At 48.6% G+C, this 17345-nt stretch overlaps 1 protein-coding gene across 2 annotated transcripts in view; it reads right to left on the bottom strand.

Moving 5' to 3' along the window:
- Positions 1-3492: 3492 nt before the first annotated feature.
- The window catches only part of LOC119978237 (actin-related protein 2/3 complex subunit 1A), a 73012-nt gene continuing 59159 nt past the window's right edge, over positions 3493-17345 (bottom strand). For both annotated transcript variants that reach the window (XM_038819699.1, XM_038819697.1), the window contains exons 9-10: positions 5886-5976; positions 3493-3908 (exon numbers count right to left, since the gene is read on the bottom strand). In XM_038819699.1, the coding sequence (XP_038675627.1) occupies positions 3870-3908; positions 5886-5976 (130 nt within the window). In that variant the 3' untranslated portion in view covers positions 3493-3869. The remainder of the gene's footprint in view (positions 3909-5885; positions 5977-17345) is intronic.

Consider the following 17345-nt stretch of genomic DNA (forward strand, 5'->3'; position numbering starts at 1 on the left):
ATTGTGGCAGATCTGATTGTGGCCTTAATTCCACTTGCCTGCTTGTCCCCCATAACCCTCGACTCCCTTGTTGATCAAAAACCTGAATGCAAGTTGTACTTCCATTGTTTGAATTTTTTTGGATTGACTTATCCAATCGGATTTATAGCATAGCCACTGCTGCTGACCAAATCTATACAAGATTAAAACCCGCTGGTCAGATAGAATATTTATATGTCTTGCAAAATGTGTTTAGAGAATGTTGCTGAGAGACAGTTATATCAGTCTCCAATCACAGTCAGTCCTTGATGTAATCTTATCACAGAACCCCATACCATTTCCTCAATCTTTTGAATTACAAGGGAGAACATGACAGAGCCAAAATGACCGAATAACTTAGGAGGCACATCAGGATGGGAGAAAGACTTCTACAATTTTTCATATTGCTGGCAACATATTGCCAAAGCTTTTCATCTTGCACTCATCAAGACAAGCACAATAGTGCCAAATTTCAAATCATCACAATAATTTATACTACAGGAGAAAAGGATGCGGATTGGTTCGTTGGTAAGTTGACTGATTGGCCGAGGCATTGCAATGGAGAAAGCAATGGGAAACTATAGGCTACTTAAGCTCTCAGATCATTAAAAAAAATTCACAAGGCTTCCTTTTGTTTGCCGAAAACGGTTCCTTGTGTATGAATGAGCCATTTTATTAGCTCGACTGATTATCTTAAATTGGTTTAGTGTAGCTTTTAGGGCATTCAGGATTGATCAGCAAGTGCTGCCCAATCCCAGAATGAAATCTAACAGCAGAGGTTTTGTTTTGTGTTTTGCAAGCGTGGGCTGGTTCAGAACAGCCTGTACTCTGCCTATTACAAACAACCAAAGGCACATGCTGTTTGATTTGATCAGCCAATCGCTGGAATGTGGGGCCTATGTATTTCAGCCAGAGTAGACTTCCCAACTAACCAGCCCCCTTTTCTCCTGTAGAAAAAATTGTGGTGATTTTTGAAATTTGGCATTCCTGCATTTGTCCTGATGACTGCAAGTTGTAAAACTTCAGCAACACGTCTCTTTTCAGGCATATTCAAGCTCTGTGCTTTTTCAGCCAAGAGATCCAATGGGCAGCACAAGTGGATAGCACTGTGGCTTCACGGTGCCAGGGTCCCAGGTTCGATTACCCGCTGGGTCACTGTCTGTGCGGAGTCTGCACACTCTCCCCGTGTCTGCGTGGGTTTTCTCCGGGTGCTCCGGTTTCCTCCCACAGTCCGAAGACGTGCAGGTTAGGTGGATTGGCCATGCTAAATTTCCCTTAATGTCCAAAAAGGTTAGATGGGGCTATTGGGTTACGGGGATAGGGTGGAAGTGAAGGCTTAAGTGGGTCGGTGCAGACTTGATGGGCCGAATGGCCTCCTTCTGCACTGTATGTTCCATGTTAATACATAGAATTGTTACAGTGCAGAAGGAGGCCATTCGGCCAATCGAGTCAGTACCGACTGTTAGAAAGAGCACTCTATCTCGGCCAACTCCCCCACCCTATCCAGATAACCCCATACCTTGACCATGGCCAATCTACCTAACCTGCATATCTTTGGACACGAAGGGGAAATTTAGCATGGCTGATCCACCTAACTTGCACATCTTTGGACTGCGAAAGGAAACTGGAGCACCTGGAGGGAACTGATGCAGACATGAGGAGAACATGCAAACTCCATACAGTCACCCAAAACCGGAATCCAACTAGTTTCTCTGATGCAATGAGGCAGCAGCACTAACCACTGTGCTGCTCCTGGATGTCTTAAAAAGAAGTAATCTCAAGGTTGTAATGCTACAACTTTTATAAAGGTTACACACAATTAATTCGCGGAACACAACAAAGTCACAGTTATGCACCTAGAATCTGCACTTCAATGGACCAAAGCACTTCCATTCATTTGACCCACCTGGCATTACAAAAATATCGTCATTTTGAATGAGGTGCATCAAATCTGCTTCAAGGATTTAAAGAGATGAGTTTTATAGAGGGAGCTTTTGATAAACTGGTAATGGGCTGGGAAATTACTCCACTTCCGCATCATTTTGATCGCTCCTGCAATCATTCAAGGGCAGGGCAAATTGAATTTGAGTAGGTAACTCTAGTGATTTAGCTTGATCTAAAATGTCGAATCTATTTGGGAATATATCACAGCGTCACTGTGAATTCCCCAAACAAGTTTTATTTTGCTTTGACCAACAGAGTGAGACAAGAGGAAAACTTGTTATACATTCATTTTCCAAATTCAGCTACTGAAAAATCCTTTCTGTCAGCCTGACATGGAATGCCTGTAGGGACATGTGAACTGACTCTGCTAGTTCAGCAAAGTTTAGGCACTAGCTGGCAACTGGCTTAGAGAAGGCCAAGCTTGTGAAGGCTACTGCTGAATTAGCAAACTGCTAACCAACACGGAGCACTGGAAAACCTCCTGTTGTTTTAAAGTCAGAATCAGGTTTCTTATTGGTGTCACAGCCTAGTGGAAGACTACCAACTCCCAGTGACAGGTTTAGTCCTTCTAGTCCCATTAATAAACCAGACAGAAAAAACACCTATATAGTCCTGCAGTCTTGGATATCGGATTGGTGAATATGTCACAGGACTTATGGGGTTACAATGGCTTAGTGGTAGCAGTAATGTCATTGGTCTCGTGATACAGAAGCCCAGGCTAATGCTCTGGACAGGGATTTAAATCCCACCACAGCAGCTGGTGGAACTTAAATTCAATTTAAAAATCTGGAACATAAATGAGTCTCAGTGATGGTGATCATGACAACTGTCATCGATTAGTGAAATCAGAAAGGAAATCTGCCAACCGTACATGGTCTGGCCTTCATGACTCCAAACACACAGCAAAGTGGTTGTCTCTGAGCTGCTCACTGAAATGGCAGAGAAAGTAAAAAAAAAAAACAGGAATCATCTTTCATCACCAGGCACGTCATGTTTAGCAGCTAAACTCAAGAGCCGGTCACGAGAGACTTCTTTGAAATTCATTCATGGAACGTGAGTATTTTGCTAGGCCATTTCAGAGGGCAATTAGGAGTCAACCACATTACTGCAGATCGGGAGTCACGTAGGTCACATTAGTTAAGGATGGCAACTTTCCTTTCCCGAGGGACATTAGTGAACCTGATGGGTTTTTGTTTCGTGGTCACCATTACGGAGACCAGCTCTCAATTTCTGATTTCTAAAAAACAAACGGAATTCAAATCTTGCCAGCTTGCCATGGTGGGATTTGAACCCATGTCTTTAGATTATTAGCCTGGGTCTCTAGTTTACTAGTTCAGTGACATTACCACTATGTCACCATCTCTCCTGTTAAAGACAAAAAGTTGAGGAGAAAAAACCTTGCAGTGAAACACTTTACACTCTGGCCTTCCAGTACTCGTTTTTTTAAATATGCCTGCGTACACATACTCTGGAGATGAGCATAGCAACTTCTTCGGCAACTTAGTGGGTAATAATGAGGCACATTAACAACCAAGTTTTGTAGTGTTTATTTTCTAGCAGACACACTACACAAAAGTCCCCTTAAATTAGTGTACATTATTACCCTTTCATAGGGCAGGTCCCTCAGAATGCCGTAGAAACTGCTTTGAAGGCAGCCTTAGCTAAGAAAAAAGGAAAAAAAAAAAAGAGAACCCACTTCAAACCAATTCCTTTAAAAACAAAACAAAAAAAACAATTCCCAGAACGATTAAAGCAGTGGAGCATTGATTTCAGTATTTTTCAGTGCCTTTCCTTGTTTTTCTTTTGAGAATTTTCTCGCCAGCCTCTGGTCAGCTGCTGCTGGGAGGGCAGGAGGAGCTCTTCTTTTCTCATTGAGTTTTGTCATGCTAGAGCACAAGGATTCCTGTTCACATGATGCGTACACCTTGGATCGAGGATTCCAGAGACTGAAAGGAAATAAAAGTACTAAATGAGTGCATGGTAGCAGAAGGCAAGAGTCGTGTTCTGGTAAACCGGATGAAAACTTTCGGGGGAGAAATAGAACCAAATTTTGCTGATTGTACACTTGTTGTGGGAATCCTGATTGGAAGGCAGCAAAGATGGAGAGAGTTAACCATATATCATGTAAGATAAAAATATAACAGCTGAAGGAATGAAATGCAAAGCAGGAGCTTAATGATAATATAAGGAACCAGAGTTGTTAATTATTTTATTGGCTGTTACCAGATTGCTACATTGACTCTTTGAACCCTAAATGAATGCCTCCCAATTACGGTCGTCTTAAGCTTACTGTATACTCAATTGTAATATTGAGTCTCTAAAGCAGATTTTATCAATAATGCTGCTTACACAGCAGGCAATGGGATAATTAAATTATTTTCCTTCTGCCCCCCCCCATCCATTTTGATTTCCTCCATAGTCTCTTCTTTTTGATAGAAGCTTATCGACCTCAGGCCAAAAATAGTAAGTTAACCAGTGAAAGGAAACGTAAAGAGGTGGCACAGTGGCTAGCACTCTTGTCTCACCGCTCCAGAGATCCAGGTTCGATTCTGACCTCAAGTTATTGTGTGGGTTTCCTCCAGGTGTTTTGGTTTCCTCCCACCCCTCAAAGATGTGTAGGTTAGGTAGATTAGACATGCCAAATTGTCCCTTAATGTCCAAAAGGTTGGGGAGGTTACTAGGTTGTGGGGATAGATCAGGGGCTTGGGCATAGGTAGGGTGCTATTTCAGAGGGCCAGTGCAGACCCTATGGGCCAAATGGCCTCCTTCTGCACTAGGATTCTATAAATTTCAGTCCGATCACTTAAAACATTCCCCCCTTGCCTTTTCTGAAGTTGTTTTTAGATGCTAACCAATCTATGTATTTTATATCTTTACAGGCCACATTGACCAGTGGTAGTATTCAGACCCAAGTTAGAATATCAAATCCTGCCCAAAAGATGCCTGAACATACACAAAAGCTGGCACTTCATTGCAATGTCGACGGAGTGATTATGCAGAAAGGGTCATGTCGTACTTCAGCCATTAAGTTGAGACTATGCCTGTCTGCCAGGTAATGCCAAATATTCCACAGCACTCTGTTTCGGAGATTAGTGGCAGTTGGGTGTACACAATCTTACAGTTAATACCTGACATTTCTCAAACAATGTCTCCTGCCAATGCAAAATGGCCATTTATACCTGTCCACGCATGTGCAGTAAACCAGTGACATCTTTGGCCAGAGACACAGTGCCAGCAAAACAGTCTTCAAAAAAACCTTCTGTGGAGTTCAGTCCAGCATTGGTGCTGGTTTGTATGTTAAATATTAATACTGAATCTTCCATTTATAGTGCAGTCATCTCTCTCTCTCCCACTGTGTTTCTCACCCCCTCTCTCTGTACCTATCTAGCCCCCCCAACTCTGCTCATCTTTCTCATCTGTCTTCGAAAGTCTATCAAAATCTTTTTTTTATCTCGAACTACCTCAAAATTACTTAAGTGATTGAAATACACTCTGAAAAGTTTGTCTTACCATTTTAAATAATGCACACTACAGCCATTTATTTATCAATACTTTACATTGGGAAATTAAGAGTGGGGGGGTCATGGGGGAGATGGAAACAACTCACAGGTTGTCAGTATACTGAATTTGGGGAGTGCAGCCACGGTTGCAGTGCAGGAACAGCTGCAGGCAATGATGTCAGAGTAAAATAGTACAACTATGCATGCACCTCACTCGCAGTCTTTCGCAAATCAGTCCAACTAATTTTGAAGAAACTACTAACAGAGCATTTGAACTGGTTAATGGCTTTCAATATCAACTCCAACTGCATAGTTTCATACAACACACATAATAAGTTCGAAGTCTTAATTATAAACTATTAATAAATGTTCCTTGTGTGGTTGGAACCTATTGAAAGCACCCCAAAATAAAAGTGTCTTCACCTTCAAATCCCAAATTGTCATTGCGCCGTCAATACCAGTAGTGCAAAACTTCCGACAATCTCTTTTATCACCTTCATATACCGAGACTTGGCTATGGAGAGAAAAACTATTTTATATATATAATACATACACTTCAATCATGTTAAAAACAATTTTTTTTGACTTCAGGTTATGAGGGGTTTAATATTACACTTGGTATACAGCACATAATATTTAATGACATTACCATTGCTGAACCCCCCACTATCCTGGGAATTGCCAGTGACTGGAAACTGAAATACACCAGCCACATAGATAATGTGATTATAAAAGCAGGAATTCTGTGGAGAGTAACTCCCCTTCTGACTCTCCAAAGCCTATCCACCATCTACAAGACACAAGTCAGGTGTGTGATGGAATAGTCTCTTGCATGCTTGGACAAGTGCAGCTTCAACAAAACACATGAAGCTTGACATCACCCAGGACAAAACTGTCTGCTTGACTGGCACCCAATTGGCCACCTTCAACATTCACTCCCTCGACCACCAACACCCAGTCGCAGAAGTATGTATCATCCACAAGATGCATTGCAGCAACTCATCAAAGCTCCTTTGACAGCACCTTTCAAACCTCCACCACCTATAAGTGCAAAGACAGCAGATCCATGGTGATACCACCACCTGCAAGTTCCCCTCAAAGCCACATACCATCCTGACTTGGAACTATATTCCAGTTTCTTCAATGTCACTGTGTCAAAATCCTGGAACCCCCTTTGAACAAGGTGATCCTACAACCCATGGACTGCAGCTGTTAAAGGCAGCTCACCACCACCTTCTAAGGGCAGCAAGGCATGGGCTATAACACTGGCTTAGCCAGCGACACCCCCATCCCATCAATGAGTAAAACACAAAAGTTTGAGGAATGGGAAAACAGGTTAGAAGGAAAGATGGTCCCGAAGCAGTGGCAGACATTTAAAGAGATATTTCATAACACTTAACAAAGGTATATTCCACTGAGAAAGAAAGACACAAGAACGATGAGCCATCTGTGGCTAACTAAGTAAGTTAAAGATGGCATAACATTGAAAAAGGCGTACAATGTTGTGCAGATTTATGAGGCAGGTTTTAGGTAAGATCCCAGACTTAGAGTCACATAACCTGATCATGGGAAGAGACTTCAATAGTCATTGATCCGGAATTGGACAGGTCAAAATCCAGGACAGGGAGGAGGCCGGCTGTGGCAAAGGAATTGAAGGGTTTTATGGAACAGATGGGGGAGTAGACCCATGGAGGCTTGCACGGCCGAGGGCAAAGGAGTTTTCCTTTTTCTCACATGTTCACAAGGTATACTCTTGCATTGACTTTTTTGTTCTGAGCAGGGCGCTAATACCGGAGGTGATGGATACCGAGTACTCGGCAATCGCAGTGTCGGATCATTCCCCGCATTGGGTGGATCTACGGGTTAGTATGGAGAGAGGGCAACGCCCACTTTGGAGACTGGATGTGGTGTTGTTGGCAGACAAAGCGATCTGTGGGCGGGTCAACAAGTCCATCCAGAACTAGCTGGAAACAAATGATACGGGGGAGGTCTCTGCAGCGACGGTTTGGGAAGCTTTGAAGGCAGTAGTCAGAGGGGAATTAATCTCAATTCGAGCCCACAGAGAAAAGGCAAAATGGGCCGAGAAGGATAGATTAGTGGAGGAGATACTCCAGGTGGACGCGGGGCGACTGAGGGAGCGGCAGAGGTTACAGGCGAAGTTTGGGTTGTTGACCACAGGGAAAGCGGTGGAACAGTTGAGGAAGGCAAGGGGGGCCATCTAGGAGTACGGGGAAAAGTCAAGCAGAATGTTGGCGCACCAGCTCAGGAAAAGGGAGGCAGCTAGGGAGATAGGTAAAGTAAAGTAAAGAGTAGAGGTGGGAATACTGTCCTGGACCCAGCGGGAGTAAACGAGGTGTTTACAGACTTCTGTAGTAAATTATATGAATCGGAACCCCTGGCTGGGGTGGAGGGGATGAAGCAGTTTTTGGATCAGTTATGGTTCCCGAGGGTGAAGGAGGACCTGGAAGGGCTGGGAGCCCCAACTGAGATTGAGGAAATAATCAAGGGGCTGGAGGGCATGCAGTTGGGCAAGGCCCCGGGGCCTGATGGCTACCCGGTGGAATTCTATAAAAGACGTTTTCAGAAATATTGAGTCCACTGCTGGTGAAGACATTTAATGAAGCAAGAGAGAAGGGAATCCTCCCCCCAACAATGTCGCAGGCCTCGATTTCACTGATCCTGAAACGGGAGAAGGATCTGGAGCAATGCGGGTCATACAGGCCAATTTCTCTACTGAATGTGGATGCCAAACTGCTGGCTGAGATACTGGCTTCAAGGATATAGGACTGTGTCCCGGGGGTGATAGGGGAAGACCAGACGGGATTTGTAAAGGGCAGGCAACTCAAGGCCAATGTTCGAAGGCTTCCAAATGTTATTATGATGCCCTCAGAAGGGTAGGAGGCGGAAGTGGTGGTAACGATGGATGCGGAGAAGGCTTTTGATCAGGCGGAGTGGAATTACCTGTGGGAGGCGCTGGGAAGGTTTGGGTTTGGTGAGGCTTTATTGACTGGGCGGTTTCTCTATCAGGCACCAGTAGCGAGTGTACGAACCGGCTGAGGTCGGAGTATTTTAAAATACACCAAGGGACGAGGCAAGCGTGCCCCCTCTCCCCACTACTGTTTGCTCTGGCCATAGAGCCATTGGCCATGGCGTTAAGAGCCTCTAGGAACTGGAAAGGGCTAGTTTGGGGGGGGGGGGGGGGTCTCGTTCAATGCAGATCACCTGCTCTTGTACATTTAGGACCCATTGGAGGGGATGGGGGAAGTAATGCAAATCTTGGGGGAATTTGGCAATTTTTCAGGGTATAAATCAAACATGGGGAAAAGCAAGATGTTTGTGATCCAGGCAAGAGGACAGGCGAAGGGACTGGGAGAGCTGCCACTTAGAATGGTACGGAAGAGCTTTTGATATCTGGGAATCCAGGTGGCTTGGGAATGGGGAGCACTGCACAAGTTAAACCTATCCCGGTTGGTAGAACAAATGGAAAGGGAATTTAAGAGATGGAACATGCTCCCGCTATCACTGGCGGCGAGGGTACAGACAGTGAAAATGACGGTCCTCCCCAGATTTCTGTTTGTCTTTCAGTGCATCGCCATCTTCATCCCAAAGGCCTTTTTCAAGCGGCTGAATAAGGTTATTTTGGGCTTTTTGTGGGCGGGTAGAACCCCGCGAATGAAGAAAGTGTTGCTGGAGTGCAGTCGGGGGGAGGGTGGGTTGGCGCTGCCGAACTTCTGCAATTACTATTGGGCGGCTAATATAGCCATGATTAGGAAGTGGATAGTGGGGGAGGGGTCAGCATGGGAGCGGATGGAGGCGGCGTCATGCAAAGACACCAGTTTGGGAGCATTGGTAACGGCACCTCTGCCATTCTCGCCTGCCCGATACTCCACAAGTCCAGCAGCAGTGGCGGCTCTGAGAATCTGGGGGCAATGGAGGAGATATGAGAGTGGAGGGAGCATCGATTTGGACCCCTATTTATAATAACCACAGGTTTGTACTGGGTAGGCTAGATGGTGGGTTCCGGAGTTGGCAGAGGGCAGGAATATGAAGGATGGGGGATCTATTTATAGACGGGAGCTTTCCCAGCTTGAAAGCCTTGGAGGATAAATTTAAATTGCCAGCATGGAATGGTTTTAGGTATTTGCAGGTGCGAGACTTCCTGAGAAAACAGGTGCTGGTATTTCTGCTGATGCTGCCACAGGGGATACAGGATAGAGTAGTCTCCAGTACCTGGGTGGGAGAGGGGAAGGTATTGGATATTTACCAGGAGCTTTCGGAGGTGGAGGAAACCCCGCTGAGACGATGATCTCCCCCCTCATGCGGGAATCAAAGTTTCAGAATTAAGGATTCCCATTTAAGATGGAGATGAGGGGCAATTTCTTCTCAGAGGGTTGTTAAGGGCAAATGGCAGGGCGAGCTAGGAGGAGAGATAGAGGCGGGTCTATGGGCGGATGCCCCAAGCAGGGTTAATACCTCATCATGTGCCAGGCTTAGCCTGATACAATTTAAGGTAGTCCACCGGGCACACATGACAGCAGTTAGGATGAGTACGTTTTTTGTGGTAGAGGATAGATGTGCGAAGTGTGCGGGAAGCCCAGCAAATCATGTCCACATGTTTTGGGCATGCCCGAAGCTTAGAGGGTTTTGGCAGGGTTTTTCTAAGGCAATGTCCATGGTGCTAAAAACACGGGTGGTGCCGAGTCCGGAGGTAGCGATCATTGAGTGTCGGAAGATCCGGGAGTTCAGGGGCAAAAGAGGCCGACGTCTTGGACTTTGCCTCTCTGGTAGCCTGGAGACGGATTCTGTGGAGGGTCTCGAAGCCCCCGAGTGTAGAGACCTGGCTTAGTGACATGGCTGGGTTTCTCAGTCTCGAGAAAAGAAAGTTTGTCTTAAGCGAGTCTATGTTTTTTTTAAAAATCATTTTTATTGAGAAATTTTGATTTTATACAACATTGACGCACCTTAGTAAAATACCGAAAATAACAATAATATTAACAATCATATACATTCGCCCCATCCCCATGAACAACCCAGCATTTTAACAACAACGCATATTAACACACTATAAAGTTACAGAATAAACACTACAATAATGCACCCCCCCCCCCCCCCCCCCCGGGTTGCTGCTGCTATTGACCCAGTTACCTATCTCTGAGCCAGGAAGTCCAAAAAAGGCTGCCATCGTTTATAGAACCCTTGTATTGATCCTCTCAGGGCAAATTTGACCTTTTCCAATTTTATAAATCCCGCCATGTCACTGATCCAGGTCTCCACGCTTGGGGGCCTTGCATCCTTCCATTGTAACAGAATCCTTCGGCGGGCTACTAGGGACGCAAAGGCCAGGACACCGGCCTCTTTCGCCTCCTGCACTCCCGGCTCTACCGCAACTCCAAAAATCGCGAGTCCCCACCCTGGTTTGACCCTGGATCCAACCACCCTCGACACCGTCCCCGCCACCCCCTTCCAGAATTCTTCCAGTGCTGGGCATGCCCAGAACATATGGGCGTGGTTCGCAGGACTCCCCGAACATCTGGTGCACCTGTCCTCACCCCCGAAGAACCTACTAATCCTAGTCCCGGACATATGGGCCCGGTGCAGCACCTTAAATTGGATGAGACTAAGCCTCGCACATGAGGAGGAAGAGTTGACTCTGTCCAAGGCATCCGCCCAAGTCCCGTCCTCTATCTGCTCCCCGAGTTCCTCCTCCCATTTAGCCTTCAGCTCCTCCACTGACGACTCCTCCACCTCCTGCATTACCTTATAGATGTCAGACACCTTCCCCTCTCCTACCCACACCCCCGAAAGCACTCTGTCCATCGCCCCCTGCGAGGGCAGCAAAGGGAATCCCTCTACCTGTCGCCTAGCAAACGCCTTTACCTGCAGGTATCTGAACATGTTCCCCTGGGGAAGGCCAAATTTATCTTCCAGTTCCCCCAGGCCCGCAAACCTCCCGCCAATAAACAGGTCCCTCAATTTGCTGATGCCCGCCCTTTGCCACCCCCTGAATCCCCCATCCGTGTTCTCCGGGATGAACCGATGGTTGCCACCCAGTGGAGCCTCCATCGAGGCCCCTGTTTCCCCCCGATGCCGTCTCCATTGTTCCCAGATTCTTAGGGTCGCCGCCACCACCGGGCTCGTGGTAAACCTCTTAGGGGAGAGCAGCAACGGTGCCGTTACCATGGCACCCAGGCTCGTACCTCTACATGACACCATCTCCATTCTTTTCCACGCCGCCCCTCCCCCCTCCATCACCCATTTACGCACCATTGACACATTGGCTGCCCAATAGTACCCCAGAAGGTTAGGCAGTGCCAGCCCACCTCCATCCCTTCCTCGCTCCAGGAACACCCTCCTCACTCTCGGAGTCCCATGTGCCCACACAAAACTCAGAATACTGCTAGTCACTCTCCTAAAGAAGGCCCTGGGGATAAATATGGGCAGGCACTTAAAAAGGAACAAGAACCTCGGAAGCACTGTCATTTTGACGGACTGCACCCTCCCCGCCAATGACAATGGCAGCATGTCCCACCTCCTGAACTCCTCCTCCATCTGATCTACCAGCCTGGTAAAGTTATGCTTGTGGAGAGTCCCCCAGTCCCTGGCCACTTGCACCCCCAGGTACCTAAAGCTCTCCCCTGCCCGCCTAAGCGGGAGCCTACCAATTCCTTCCTCCTGGTCTCCAGGGTGCACCACAAACACCTCGCTCTTGCCTAAGTTTAATTTATAACCTGAGAAGGTCCCAAACTCGGCTAGTAACTCCATCACTCCCGGCATCCCTCCCACCGGGTCCGCCACATACAGTAACAGGTCGTCGGCATACAACAACACCCTATGTTCCTCTCCACCTCGCACCAAGCCTCTCCACCTCTCTGAATCTCTCAATGCCATCGCCAGCGGCTCGATTGCCAGTGCAAACAACAAGGGGGACAAGGGGCAACCCTGCCTGGTCCCTCGGTAAAGCCGGAAGTACTCCGACCTCCTCCTATTCGTAGCCACGCACGCCATCGGGGCCTCATATAACAGCCGTACCCATCTAATGAACCCTTCACCAAATCCAAACTTCCCCAACACCTCCCATAGGTACCCCCACTCCACTCTATCGAAGGCCTTCTCCGCATCCAGTGCCACCACTATCTCTGCCTCCCCCTCAATCGCCGGCATCATAATGACATTCAGCAATCTCCGCACATTCGTGTTCAGCTGCCTTCCCTTCACAAAACCTGTCTGGTCTTCGTGCACAACCCCTGGCACACAGTCCTCTATCCTGGTGGCCAGGATTTTTGCCAGCGCCTTAGCGTCCACGTTGAGGAGAGATATGGGCCTGTATGAACCACACTGCTGGGGGTCCTTGTCCTTCTTTAAAATTAACGAGATCAGCGCCCATGACATCGTCGGGGGCAAAGTCCCCCCCTCCCACGCTTCATTGAGTGTTCGCACCAGCAAGGGGCCCACTAGATCCACAAACTTTTTATAAAATTCCACCGGGAACCCATCCGGCCCCGGTGCCTTCCCTGACTGCATCTGCCCGATCCCCTTAACTAGCTCCTCCAGCTCAATCGGCGCACCCAACCCCTCCACCTTCTCCTCCTGCACCTTCGGGAAAGAAAGCCCGTCAAGGAACCTCTCCATTCCCCTCCTCTCCCCCGGTGGCTCCGACCGGTACAGTTCCCCGTAAAAATCCTTGAAGACCTCATTCACCTCTACCCCCTTCCGCACCACATTCCCACTCTTATCTCTCACTCCAGCAATCTCCTTAGCCGCATCCCGCTTACGCAGCTGATGAGCCGGCATCCTACGCGCCTTTTCACCATGTTCGTACACTGCCCCTTGTGCCTTCCTCCACTGTGCCTCCGCCTTTCTAGTGGTCAGCAAATCAAATTTAGCCTGCAGGCTGCGCCTCTCCCCCAACAGTCCCTCCTCTGGTGCCTCTGCATACCTCCTGTCCACCTCCAGCATCTTTCCCACCAGTCTATCCCTCTCACTCCTCTCGCTCCTCTCCGTGTGTGCCCGGATGGATATCAGCTCCCCACGAATTACTGCCTTCAGGGCTTCCCAGACTATCCCCACCTGAACCTCCCCCGTATCATTCACCTCAAGGTACCCCTCAATACTTGCCCAGACCCTCCTACACACCTCCTCCTCCGCCAACAACCCCACATCCAACCGCCACAACGGACGTTGGTCTCGCACCTCTCCCATCTCCAACTCTATCCAATGCGGAGCGTGGTCGGAGATTGCAATGGCCGAATACTCGGCCTCCTCCACTCTCGGAATCAGTCCCCTACTCACCACGAAGAAATCTATCCGAGAGTAGACCCTATGTACGTGGGAGAAGAAAGAGTACTCGCGTGCCCTCGGCCGTACAAATCTCCATGGATCCACCCCACCCATCTGGTCCATAAACCCTCTCAGTACCTTGGCCGCCGCCGGCCTCCTACCCGTTCTAGAGCTGGACCGATCCAGTGAAGGATCCAACACCGTATTAAAGTCCCCCCCTATGATCAGACCTCCCGCCTCCAGATCCGGGATCCGTCCCAACATACGCCTCATAAAGCCCGCATCGTCCCAATTTGGGGCATACACACTAGCCAGTACCACCTTCTCTCCTTGTAGCCTGCCCCTAACCATCACATACCTACCCCCCTTATCCGCCACCACCTCCGATGCCTCAAACAACACATTTTTCCCCACCAGAATCGCCACTCCCCGGTTCCTCACATCCAACCCCGAGTGGAAAACCTGCCCCACCCATCCCTTCCTCAGGCGGACCTGGTCCGCCACCCTCAGGTGGGTCTCCTGAAGCATTGCCACATCCGCCTTTAGCCCCTTCAGGTGAGCCAGTACCCTCGACCGCTTCACCGGCCCATTCAACGCTCTCACATTCCAGGTGACCAACCGGATCAGAGGGCGTCCCGCCCCCCTCCCCCGTCGGCTAGCCATAGCCCGTTGACTGCCCGCCCCAGGCCAGCACCCCCTGCTCGACCCCGTCCCCATAGCGACAACCCCTCACCTCTGTCCCCCCAGCCCCCACCAGCTCCTTCTTGACCCTACCAGCAGCAACCCGGTATTCCCCTTTCCCCCCCTCCCTTCCCCCCCAGGCTAGGAATCCTCCCAGCCGCGAACCGTCCTCCATTGTACTTCCGTGGGTCAGCTAACTTCTGCTGACCCCGGAAACTCCCGCCAATAGCCCGACCCCTCCCGAAGTGGGATCATCCCCCAATCTATCCCTCCTCCTGGCACCGCTCCAGCGCGGGGAAGAACCAGTTAAGGCCCCGCCTCCCCCGTCACCATCTCCACCCCCCAGCCCCGCAGCACGAGAAACCAGAGGAAAGCCCGCGCTTTTGCACTGCCCCACCACACCCTTCTGACGCAGCTCCCAAATATCAGCCCCACTCCATACCCCCACTCCGGCATAGAATACAACATACCCCCCCCCGACCCTCCCCTCAAGATACACAGCCCAGACAATGTCCCACAGCACAAAAACAAAAACATAGCAGAACAACCCCTCCGTAAATAACCATATCAAAATTGCAAAAGTACTAAACAAGAAGAAAACAACAGAAGAAAAAGAGAACACAGCAACAGCAGAATCCAGCACTAATATCTTACAGCCGACCTCGCAACCCCCAACCCCTAGTTCAAGTCCAGTTTCTCCGTCCGCACGAAGGCCCACGCCTCCTCCGGGGAATCGAAATAATAATGCCGGTCCGAATAAGTTAACCACAGGCGCGCGGGCGGCAACATTCCGAACTTTATCTTTTTTCTATAAAGCACGTCTTTCGTCCGATTAAATCCGGACCGCCGCTTAGCCACCTCCGCACTCCAGTCCTGGTAGATCCGCACTACCCCATTCTCCCAATTGCTGCTCTTCACCTTCTTGGCCCAGCGCAGCACGTACTCCCGATCACTGAACCGGTGGAACCTCACCAGCACCGCACGCGGGGGTTCATCTTCCTTGGGCCTCCTGGCCAGCACCCTGTTCGCTCCCTCCAGCTCCAAGGGCAGATGGAGAGATCCGGCCCCCACTAGCGAATTCAGCATTACAGCCACATAGGCTGTCAGGTCCGATCCCTCCAGCCCCTCTGCAAGGCCCAAGATCCGCAGGTTTTTCCGCCTCATGCGGTGATCCAGCTCCTCAAAGCGTTCCTGCCACTTCTTGTGGAGTGCTTCGTGCCCCTCCACCTTACTCATGAGGACCACGGCCTCCTCCTCTCGTTCAATGGCCTGCGTCTGCAACTTCTTGATGGCAGCACCCTGGGTGGACTGAATCTCTGACAGCCTTCTGTTCGTTTCCTGCAGAGAGCTCAGTACTTCATCCTTGAATTCTTTAAAGCAGCGCAGGAGATCAGTTTGTTGTTCCTGGGCCCAGAGTCTCCATTCCTCTGGAGCTCTGTCGGCGGCCATCTTGGATCCCTTCCCCCGTTTTTTCTGAGGAGCTGTTGCTGTTTTTTCCCCCTTTCCACTCAGAGTTCGAGTCATGGACTGCAGGGAAAGTCGTTCAGCACACCTTCCCCCACCGGGAGACGTCGAAAAATTTCCGTTTTGGGCTCTCAAAAGAGCCGAAAAATCTCTTTAAAACGGGAGCTCCCAGATGTGTGGCTTACTGATCCATCACAGCCACCGGAAGTCGAGAGTCTATGTTAGGGCTCACCTGGAGGTGGCAGCCGTTCGTCGACTTTCTCGGGAAAAATTAAAATGTCAGCAGATGCAGTATTCCGGGGGGGGGGGGGGGGGGGGGGGGGGGATTGTTGTTGTATGGTTGAGGTGCGTGATGATTGGGATGGGGGGGGGGTGGAAATGTTTATTTTACCATGTTGATGTCATTGTTTATGTTACCATGTTGATGTCATTGTTTATGTTATTGTTATAAAAGTTTTCAAATACCTCAATTAAATATTTTTTTAAAAAGGAAGGATGGAGTATAAAAGTAGGGATGCCTTGATATAATTGTCCAGGGCTTTGGTGAGTTGGTGAGTCACAGCTGGAGTACCACCTATAGTTCTGGTCTCCTTATTTAAGGAGGATTTGTTTCCATTGCAGGTAGTTCAGAGTTTCAGTAGGTTGATTCCTGGGATGAAGGGAATGTCTTGAGGAAAAGTTGAGCAAGTCGGACCAATGCTCATTGGAGTTCAGAGGAATGGGTGATCTTATTGGAACATAAGATTCTGAAGGCGCTTGACAGCATAGATGCTGAGACGATGATCCCCCCCCCCCCCCCCTCCCCCCCCATACGGAATCAAAGTTTCAGAATTAAGGATTCCCATTTAAAATGGAGATGAGGAGCAATTTCTTCTCAGTGGGTTGTTAATCTTTTGAATTCTCTCCCCCAGAGAGCAGTAGAGGCTAGGCCATTGAATATATTCAAGGCTGAGTTAAAACAGTATTTTCATCTGTAAGGGAATCAGGGTTATGGAGGGACAGGCAGGAAAACTGACTACAGTACTCAGATTAGCCATGATCACATTGAATGGTGGAGCAGGGCCGAAGAGCTGAATGGATTACTCCTACTCCAGCTTCTATTGATCAAGTTCTTATGGAAAAATTACGGTCTAAAACTACCACCTGTCCAGAAGGGGTCTAGTTGTGCGAAAGGGCCTTGTGTCATGGAACAAAAAAACACCGGACTGTTTTTCGGGGAAATCCCTGAGCGGAACTGGAAGAGAGACTGTGGACTGTGTTTGAACAGCTGGAAAATGTATAAATATTACAACTTACTTTTTACGGATTTGTATTGTAATTTACTTCTCTTTGCATTGTTACAGAGTTCAAGTTAATGGTGGGTTGATTGGCGATCTGTGTTGCGACGGTTAAATGTTATGTTAGTGAATTATAGGGGTTGGATTGTTGGGTGTGTTTTGTTGTTTCTTTCTCCGGGACTGG

This window comes from Scyliorhinus canicula, chromosome 15 (assembly GCF_902713615.1).
Source record: "Scyliorhinus canicula chromosome 15, sScyCan1.1, whole genome shotgun sequence".
NCBI lineage: Eukaryota > Metazoa > Chordata > Chondrichthyes > Carcharhiniformes > Scyliorhinidae > Scyliorhinus > Scyliorhinus canicula.